At 46.3% G+C, this 10718-nt stretch overlaps 1 protein-coding gene across 1 annotated transcript in view; it reads right to left on the bottom strand.

The window, feature by feature from the left end:
- Positions 1 to 1573: 1573 nt before the first annotated feature.
- Positions 1574 to 10718, bottom strand: part of XYLT1 (xylosyltransferase 1) — a 373789-nt gene continuing 364644 nt past the window's right edge. The window contains exon 12 of the mRNA XM_023189714.3: positions 1574 to 8097. Coding sequence (XP_023045482.1) covers positions 7775 to 8097 — 323 coding nt within the window. The 3' untranslated portion in view covers positions 1574 to 7774. The remainder of the gene's footprint in view (positions 8098 to 10718) is intronic.

Genomic DNA, 10718 nt, shown 5'->3' with positions numbered 1-10718 from the left:
ACCCTAGAACTTAAAGTATAATAATAAAATAAAATAAAAAATAAGAAAAAAAAGAAAGAAATTTATTCTTCCCTTGCAACTGAACTCATTTTTTGAAGACTTATCTCCGAGCGGAGGAAAGGGAGTTTGGGTGTAAGATCAGGCTGGAAAGAAGTTTTTGACAAATGAATCTTGAGTCCATCCATCTTTCTAAATATGTAGTCAGTCATCATCTCTCCTGAGCCAAGCTCGAGGAGGCTGAAGCTGACACAGCTCCCCATATATTTGCCCCTCTGTCTAATGGGGAGATATCTAGCCTATTTTGTTCTAGCTGCTAAAATCCTGTGTCTCAGTGCCTGTCTTCCTTTAAGGATTTTGAAGGGTGAATTGGAAGCATCTTTATGATGCAGGCATCTAGGCTCCCAACCCCTGGGGATAGCCCTCAGAAAGCACATATACACATAATGAGCCATCCTCAGGGGTGGAGGAACTGGTCTTCCCAATGACTTATGAAAGTCTCATTGGAAGATGGGAAACTTTGGTTCTAGACTTGACCCTGCTGACTATGGGTAGCTTCAAGCAAATCCCTTCACCTTTCTGGCTCTCTTGTAACTTTACCTACGGGGTGAAGGAACTAAAATGTGGATTTTCCCAAAGAAACATTTGAATTTCCATTTCTGATTGGATTCGTTAAGGTAAGGCTAGCCTGCTGTAACTGAAAGTCTCAGGGGCATAACAAAATACATGCTTATTTATTTTCATGTCATAGTCAATAGGGGTGACTCTGGTCAAGGGGTCTTTTATGTGGCTATGCAGGGGCTCAGTTACCTTCCAATTTGTGGCTCTGCCTTCCTTTAAGGTAGAGGCTGTGCAAAATTTCCAAAAAGACCACCAGAATAGGTCAATTGAATGTACAAAATCGAGGTGATTCAAAACACTTGAGCTGGCAAATGGGGAAAGATTGAGACAGGAGAGACTCCAGTGGGAAGTTTTAGGGAGGAGGGCTAGAGGTGCCACGTAGCTATTCTACCTACATTCCATTGGCCTGAGTCAGTCACATGGCCATGGCTAAGAGCAAGGAAGTCTGGGAAATGCAGTCTAGCTGTTCCATTGGCCTGACTCAGTCACATGGCCACAGCTAAGAGCAAGGCTGTCTGGGAAATGTAGTCTCTGTGGTAAAGAAGAAAGGAAAACAGCTTTGCCAACCAACCAGTTGGGTATAGGAAACTGCAACTTTTCATGGCAGTTGCTTCTTGTTATTCTCTACTCAGTTAAGGGTTTAAAAATCATATACTTCTGCCTCAACCAGAATAAATTACTTATAGGATGTTATTGCTGTAATCCAGTTAGAAGATGACAGCAGCTTTTATGAGGGAAATCTGTCCACACACCCAGCTTTTCCCGGGAGAGGCCATTTATGCTTGTAGTCTCAGCATCCCATCCATGTGGTACCTCCTTTTAACTCTCAAAAGTATCGCAATTTGGATGATAAATTATATACTCATCCTATCTTCACCATGCAGATGATAGAAGAGAATATGAGATTGTGTAAAGGTGCACAATATTGCTGAAAAGAAGCCACATATAGCCACTGTTCCATAAAGGCAGTATTTTTTTAATTTTAAAATTCTGCATCTGAAAACACAGTATGACAGAAAGCATCTATATACACCTGCAGTGTTTTTGGTATGATACAGTATTTAATACATCCACTGTTTTCTGCAAAAAATTTTGCTTTGTCAGACAGAAACAAACTTCCCTAGACAAAAAAATACAGCTAAGGCACAATTTTGTTGTTGTTGTTGTTCTGCTAAATAAAAAGACAGAAAAGGTGCAAAAATGGGCAGGTAATGCAATCATTTCTGAGAATCACATTCTATCTCAAGGAAAAGCATTCAGATGACTGGAACTTTGATTACTGGTCAATTTCAGATAGTTCAATATCTCTTAAAATACTCCTTTAAATAAATAGCAAAATATCTACATATTTCAGTGTGTGCCATTTGAATTCTTTTTTTAAAACTTTATTTACAGATTCTCTGTTTTTTAAAATCAACACATTACAAAATATTTCTGTACAGTTTTATGCATATTATGATCTATAACAAAATAGTTATTTTTAAAAACTATATCACCACATGTCTTTGAAAACAATGAAGGGGACGGTAATAACTTAGAGCGAGGCCTCTAAAACAAATACCCAAACAAATGCTATTGACAACATAATATTACAAAAAAAAAAAGGCAAAAGGACTACAAAGACAATTGCGCACAATTCTAGTGAATTTCCTGTGAAAACCCTGGGGTTGTCTTTGGCCTCCATCAGCACTGGAGCAATGGAAGGGTAAAGAATAGAGTCTGAAGGTAGGAGAAGGGTGATCCCTTTGAGAACACTACCCATCCGGGAATATTTAGTGCTATCACTTTCCAGGCAGGAAGGATGAAGAGATACATGGAGAACGTCTCCTGATTTACCCTTGAATGAAGTACATAAAGTCACCCAGTCTTGGGGGCAGGGGAGGATTGCAAAGCCTTTTTGAGCACTCTGCCGGTAATTAAGCTAGCCCATTACAGCGGCAGTATGCTCTAAGAGAGTGCTTCAGGAGTTGGCTGAGCTTTAGATGAGCACCCAAGCCTTCATTTTGCCCATAGGAAAAATATAAGAACATTTTTCTTAAAGATGACATTTGTAAGCAATTTCTATAGCATCTGCAAACTACAGATTGGCAGCCCCTCCCTTAGGAGGCTGCCACAGAAGCTTCACGATGCTCTTTCTTCTGCAATGTTGGTGGAGATGGGAAGGAAAGGATGGATGGTCAGCTTCCCAAAAATAATGTTAAGGCCACATTTCGAAAAGGAGAAACCTAAGGCTTTTTTTGTTTGTTTGTTTTGAAGGAGGGATGGGAGAAGCAAGTTGGAGGAACATGAGGGATGGAGTAGATGGCATTAGGGATGGGGATGACAAGGTGCAGAACCCGCTTTCTGGTGGTGTCTGTAGGCAGAGGCAGTTGGAATATTCCCAGCCAAGTAGAGGGAAGAGAGGCCACTTTCTCCCTGCATAAGCTTGGCAATACCAGAGCCAAAGACAACGTGAGGGGTAGACACAGGTGGCGCAAGAAAGCCCTCCTCCATCTTAAGAGGGTCCTATACAGTATCTTGTTTGCAAGGTTAAAACAAACAAATAAAAAACTTCTAAGAGAGCCAGAGAGGAAGAGAGAGAGAATTTGCATAGATCATACATTCAGCTCAAGCAGATTTGGACAACTTCGTTCCCCCCTCCCAGGTAAACTCAGCAGACACAATGAGGTAGCGCCTGTGGTAGACCCATGGGCAAAGTAAGGTAACTGAGGCAGAAGCAAACAGGACATCCCATGAGCCAGCACAGCCCTATGTGATTTCCAAAGAGGCTTTCGGGGTGGGGCAAGATGGCTGTCAACGCTTGGGATTTGGAGAGAGCCTGGCTGTTTCACACCCTACCTCCTCCTCCTCCTAGACTGTCCCACAAGGTGTAGCCCTAGGCAGATGTGGACCTCTGCATATCTAAGCGGCAGCAGTCCAGATCTCCAGATTCTGTTCCTTCTTCCCTTCAGCACAATCTTGGGACCAGGAGAGCTGAATGATCCATTACCCCTTTGTGGAACTGTCTCTTGGGGAGGGGAATTTGACTTAGCAAGAGGTCCCCATTTAGAGTTCAACATGGGCTGTTATTTTTGCCCTGACTTGATGCTGGCTTTTTTCCTCTTCTACCAGGGCAATGCATAATCTCACTTTAAACCACCTCGCCAGAGAGCAGAGGTTGCTGGCAGTGCACATGTGGAACAGTGGAATTTTTCTTTGCCCACTGTCTGTTTAAAAACAAAACAAAACAAAAAACCGACATTGAAAAAATCAGATAAAAAAAAAAAAAATCTGGATTTCTGGCTTCCTTTCCAAATTGGAAGATTCCACTACACTGTGCTTACATTTTTAACATACAATGATAGGTTGGGGCCAGGTAGCAGCTGCTCGTTCTGGGTAGGTCATGTTCATGTCAGTAAGACCACAGTCCCCATCCCCACTCCCATCATGCCCTTTTGTCTCACACCAACCATTTCACTCATCTGTGCTAGTATCCTGGGCTCCGTAAGCATCTGTAACCCCTACCACAGTGTGTGGCTTTGATCCTGTAGGTCTAGCTTGCTGTCTTTAAAGCGGAGTGCTTTAAAGTGGACAGCTCCTTCTAGAATGTACACCTCTCCACCCCTGGATGCTGCTGGAGAGCTGGTGCTCTAAATCCTCAGTGAACTTGGTTGTGGAAGGGCTCTTTATTCATACCCCACTCCTGGTAGCTACTGCCCTGCTCTCTGCATCTTTTTGGCAGAACGCTTAAGGTTCTAACCAGTGTCTTCTGACTATTTGCCAATTAGAGAACCAGAGGGAAACATGGTCTTCAAACACCCAAACTTGTGCCCAAAGTAGAAGCAACTGCAGTAAGCGAGAAGTAGGGGCGGGTCCTGTGGTTCTGCTCATCCTCTCTAAACTCCATTTGCATTTTAGAAGTTAAACCCACAATGAGAAATGAAGCCAGGACGACTCATGATCTCACCAGGAAAGCCTTTTTTTTCCCCTGCAAAGGGAGAAAGCAGTTGTACTTCTTACAACACGGGGGAATTGCTCACTGCCTCCTTGAAGACACACTGCTTTATGCGTGGACCAGGAAGTGAAGTGGGATGTGGGAAGGCTGGCTGTCTCCTGAGCTCAATTTCTGCCTGAATGTCACTCAGTGAGTGGGACACTATACGGAGGGCTGCAGCCTAAGGAATGCTTCCTTCCCTCCACAAACCGACACCCCAAGGGCCCACCGTGAAGCCTTCCTGAGTTTCCAGGGACCTCGTCACTGGCTCAGCTCACAGGTGCTGTGCCCTGCAGGCTGTAATAGGTTTCCAGAGATGATGGCCCTATGCTTTTGAAATCTTCCACAACCCAAGCTCCAGGCTGTCTGACAATGGCCTCCAGCAAATAAATCATTCTCAGGCAGGTTAAAAAGAAAAAAAATTTTCCCTGGAAAAACATCCTCTTTTCTCAAATCATGCTGGGCTTTGTTTGGGATTTTCCTTTTTTTTTTTTTTTTTTTTTTTAAAAACCAAATGTAGTATCTGCAACCTTATTCTCTGGTCTCTAATAACATTAGAGATGGCAGAGGAATACTCTCTGTGACTTCTCAGCTCCCCGAATTAGCTGTGGTGAGGAAGAAATGAAGTCACAGGAAAAAGGGAAGTGTCAACAGAGTCAGCCAACTTTGCCATTTCTCCACTTGTTCCAGGATAAAAACAAAAAAAGGCAGACATGTGAGTGGGTGCAGGAGGGACCCCGTCTTGACGTCTGCAAGTTCACATTATGCGCAGGGACTTGCCACTGCTGAGTCCCCAAAGCCACTGCGAACACAAAGCACTAGTGGCCCAGCAAGGAGGGTGAAAGGGAAGTTCCTGAAGTGGCTTCAGCAGCCCCAGGGAAACCCTGGCCAGAGGCAGAGGCCGGGAGCAGAAAGAGGATGTGGTACCCAGCTTCTGGCCACCATAGAGTCTGTACAAGAGATCATAGGGGCTTTCTGAGAAAAGTACCGTGAGATCCCTAGAATCGCTGTTGAGAATGACTATCTCCTGGGCTCTGCTGCCTGGATCTGATGACCCTCTTCCTAAGATGGATCTCGCTCAAAGGAGCCTGTTTCCCTCCGTTAAGGTCGCATGGATGCCCATGATTAGATGGGCCATGGGAAGGCATCCATGGAGTAAGCAGGGATGGCCCAAGCTCTCTGCAGCTAGCACATTCCCCACCCGCTCTCCAAGCTTTCAGCCTGTTACTTCCTTGTGCCTGTGGCGGGGGGTAAGTTGGGGGAGGATGGGAGGCTCAGGAATTCCAATACTCTTGGGATCCGAGGGAGAGATGAGGCTGACACTCTGTATGAGGAAAAAGCGAGGCTCCAACGGTCCCCAAGGCACCCCACTCAAAGCCAGTGGAAGATGCGGGTTGGAGCTTTCTTGGCATGGTGTTCAATGCCCCTGCTTTACTCTGAGGATGAGGAAGATGGGGAGTAGATGCAGAGAGAGAGACACCAGAGGGTGGGAAAAGGGGCCTTTTGTGAATAAAGGCAGCTTCAGTTAGTAAGATAACATAATTGACAAGCTGCAAAAACAGCACCTACTAATTAGTCATTGACTAAAACATATAAATAATAAATACCTAAAGTGACGCTTCTCTACATCCTCCATTGCTAACAGGACATCCTGCTTTGCGAGGTTTGGGATGGGGCAAATACAAAACGAAGGGCAGCCCCTTCAAACCCATGCTGGAAAGAAGTGTCAGGACTGGCTCTCCATGGGAAGGGCAGATGGCTACCAGGGGTGATCCCTTTTTCCAAGGGAATCCCATCATTCAGGGGAGGTGGGATTACAGGAGCAAGGGAGGCCTCCTGCAAAGGGCTCTCCTGGTGAGCAGGGATGACACTCCAAGGGGCTCGTGGCAGGGAAACCTTTTGGGTTTCTGATAACTCAAACACTTGAATCATACTGTTTTTCGTTGTTTAAATAACCTTCCCACTTTTATGTTGCATGTCCCGTTGAGCCTGTTGGCCCCTTGGATTAGGAAGGGCATGAAATTAAAAACCAAATCTGAAATGCTATTTCCTGGACGGGAAAAGTCTGGTTCATGCGTTTGGTCACTCCCAACAGCACCGGCGTGCAACTGACAAAGGGTTTGTGTGTCTGACCTCAGAAGAGAAGGGCTCTGGCAGGGGACGGGTGCTGCTGTGCTGTCTAGCTCAGGAGTTTTGCTCCAAGCATTGCTTTGTGAGTTTCACAGCGTTGCCTTGTGAGTTTCACGGGGTTGCCTTGTGAGTTTCATGGTCATGGCCATCAAAGTTCCCATTTTCAAGGATCAAAGAAGGTCATGGTCTTGAGTTTGGTGCTCACAAATATCATCCCATTTCTGCTACTATGTGTGGCAGCCTTGAGGGAAGGAGGCCTAGACCCCTGGACAGGTGGCAGTTGCACTTGTGGCTGGACCTTGGCCATGCCACATCAAAAGGCTTTTCCACTTACCCAGTTACTAAGGAGAATAGCTCAACCCAACGAGGGCCGCTGAGAGGCTCAGAGCTCCCCCAAGGCTGCAGCCTCCATGGGAAAGGGACCACGACCAAGGCTGGCACAAAAGTCCCTCAGCCAAGAGAGGAGCAGAAAGATGAACCAAAGGGCGAGGCTGGAGTTTGAACCCATGGTTGGTCTGGGCAGTGCTTGTCAAACTGGCATTTGCAGAGCCCTTGGGTTCTGAAGAGGTACCGTGGGAGACCCTGGGCAAGGGGACCGACCGAAGGGCTGAGCTCTGGGAGGGAACCTTGGACTCTTCAGCTTCAACCAGAGCAGCTTGGATTTCGTCCGCACCCTGAACTCTACTTATGACTGTGCTCAGTAAACAAAGTTCTGCAGCTCAAAATAAAAGTTTGAAAATCACTCATCTGGGGGCGGGGTGGGTCACTGGACAGGGAAGACAAGGAACCTATAGGACTTGAGGACCAACCAGAAGAGGTGAGACCGTCACAGTGCAGGGACTGAGCCGTCCCACCCGCAGCTTGCCAAAGGCAGGTTGTTGGCTGATCCTGCTTTGACCTGCTGACCTTCCCTTTCCATCATTCTATGGCCAGGAGAGACCTATTCTCAGAGGGTGCCCCCCCCCAGGGTGGGAGGCCAGGGTTCAGGCCCCACAACCCCTCTGGCTGCTTTCCTGTTGAGATCCTGCTGTGGCCCACTCCTCGTGCCCAGTGCTACCTGAGCCGGCCATCAGGTTTGACCGCCCCCAGCTCCGACTTGGGGTCAGGGCTGAAGGAGCTCCAGGCCGTCTGGCTGCAGATCTGCATGACCCGGCAGGCCGTGGGGCCCGTGGCACAGATGTCCATGGCAGTCCACATCCCGCCCACCAACGAGTCCAGCCATCCCTCCAGCACTGTGCCCGCGGAGGCTGCGTTCCTCCGTGCCTGCTCCACCTGGGCGGGGCTGATGGGCAGGCTGAGGACAGGGTTCAGGCTCTGGAAGCTTTGCTCCATGTAGGTGTTGCGGAGGGGCCCATTGTGCAGCTTCAGTGCCTCCTCTGAAAGACAAAGGGAACAATTTGAGGATTAGAACAGCCACCAATAGGATGCCTAGTCATACTTAACCCTGTGCCTGGTGCTGCACTGGGCATCATGCATCGCCTCATTTAATTCACATGACAATCTCATGAGGAAGTTCTTTTAGCGGTCCCATTTCACAACTGAGAAAACTGAGCCCGTAAGGACAGAGCCCACTCTGTACAGGGCCTGGTGCATGCCTTTATTCATTCAACACATGTTTACAGAGCACCTTTGATAGTGCAGACACTGATTCAGCCAATACATATTTTTAAGCACCTACATCGTGCCAGGCATTCAGTCAACACATATTTACTAAACACCCATGGTCTGCAAGGCACTGTCTCATTTGATAAAGGTATATTAAGTACCTATTAGGTACCAGGATCTATTCTAGGTGCTGGAGCAAACCAGATAGGAAGGTTAAGATCCACTGGAGGGAGAACAACAACAAAGAAATAAACAAGTAGATAAATAAGGTTATTTCAGGCAGTGGTAAGTGTCACGAAGGCGGAAAAAAAAAAAAAAAAAAGAAAAACCAGGGTATTGAGAGAAGAGGGTGGCAAACTGCAGCCCTTGGACCTAATGTGGCCTGTGTTTGTAAATAAAGTTTTATTGGAACATGGCTGTGCCCATGTATTTGCATATTGTCTATGGCTGCTTTCGTGCTACCAGAGCTGAGTACTTGAGACAGAGACTGTATTTAACCCAACAAGCTGAAAATATTTTGTATCTAGCCCTTTACAAAAAAAGTTTGCTGATCCCTGGGTTAGAGAGTGACAGGGTATTTATGTTAGACAAGGTGGGCAGGGGAGACCTCTCTGGGGAGGTGACATCTGAGCTGACTGATGATTAACATACAGATCCTGGGGAAGAGAACTCTGGGGCAGAGGGAACAGCAAGTGCAAATCTGAATTAAGCCTCTTTCCCCAAATCACACAGATGCTGAGTGTCGCAGCCAAGTCTGTACCCAGGTCTGTTTGGGGAGCCCAGATCTCAGCTGCTGAGTGTCCACCTTGTACTCTTCATAAGTTGGATTTCTGCTTCCTGGAAGCCTAAGACAGGGTGCATGAACTGACCACAGCACCGTCACTCTGGAAGTACGAAGTCTGAACCTGGTTGAGGCAGGGTGGGAGTTCCAAGTAGCTCTCAGAACAGTGCTGCCTTGCTGGGCCCCTCCTATGTGCCGGTCACTTTGTGAAGCACTTCGTACAAGAGCCCAGGTACTACAGATGCAAAGCCGTCTGGTTTTGCATCCCCACGTCCAACATACCAGGTGTGTGACTTCTGACCTCCATGCTTTGTACCTCAGTTTCCTCATCAGTAAAATGGGTAAAGTACTAATACCTTCCTTCTCGCTTTGTGAGGCTTAAATGGGCTAACTCATATGAAGTGTTTACAAATGACACCCAACATATACTAAGTGCGGGGAAAAGCTTAGCTAGTGATACGGTTTGGCTATGTCCCCACCCAAATCTCACCTTGAATTGTAGCTCCCATAATCCCCACTTGTTGTGAGAGGGACCTGGTGGAAGGTAATTGAATCATGGTGGGTTTTTCTCATGCTGTTCTTGTGACAGTGAATAAGTCTAATGAGATCTGTTTACTTTTTTTAAAGGGGAGTTCCCCTGCACAGGCGCTCTTGCCTGCCACCATGTAAGATGTGCCTTTGCTTCTCCTTTGCCTTCTGTCATGATTGTGAAGCCTCCCTGACCATGTGGAACTGCGAGTCCATTAAACTTCTTACCTTTATAGGTTACCCAGTCTCAGGTATGTCATTATTAGCAGCATGAGAACAGACAAATACAGCTAGAATTAATTACTGTTGATATTAGTCCATAATCCTCAGATACCTAAAAAACTAGGGGGGCTGGTTTTATCATTCCTATTTTACAGATGGGGAAACAGAGGCAGCTGGAGTTAGAGACAGATCTGTGGTTAAATCCAGGACCGACTAACTCCAAAGGCAGTGCTTATCACTCACCATGTTATTCTACTGTTCAGGGTCATCGCCAAGGTCTGATATTTCACTCATGTAAAAATTCAAACAATTGGGCCGGGCACGGTGGCTCACACCTGTAATCCCAGAACTTTAGGAAGCTGAGGCAGGTGGATCACTTGAGGTCAGGAGTTCGAGACCAGCCTGGCCAACATAGTGAAATCCTGTCTCTACTAAAAATACAAAAATAAGCCAGGTGTGGTGGCTGATGCCTATAATCCTAGCTACTTGGGAGGGTAAGCCTGGAGAATTGTTTGAACCTGGGAGGCAGAGGTTGCAGTGAGCCAAGATCACACCATTGCACCCCAGCCTGGTTGATAGAGTGAGACTCCATCTCAAAAAAAAAAAAAAATTTTCAAAAAATTGCAACCTCAGGCATAAATGGGTTCAACGGTAACGTGTACATGACAGGGACTATTACTACCTCCCAGGGCTTCACAATGGGGAATCAGGAAGTATAGCAATTTAGGGTGAGGGAAAGAAGGTATACACTTCTATTATTTCTAATATTTTGGAGACATTCACATTCATTGCTTGTTTTATTGCTTAGTAGAAGCACACACACACACACACATATATATATATATATATATATTTTTTTTT

Source organism: Piliocolobus tephrosceles, chromosome 17 (genome assembly GCF_002776525.5).
Source record: "Piliocolobus tephrosceles isolate RC106 chromosome 17, ASM277652v3, whole genome shotgun sequence".
In the NCBI taxonomy this organism is placed as follows: domain Eukaryota; kingdom Metazoa; phylum Chordata; class Mammalia; order Primates; family Cercopithecidae; genus Piliocolobus; species Piliocolobus tephrosceles.
Note: the sequence above shows the minus strand (reverse complement) of the source record. Positions and strands in the feature narration are given on the sequence as shown.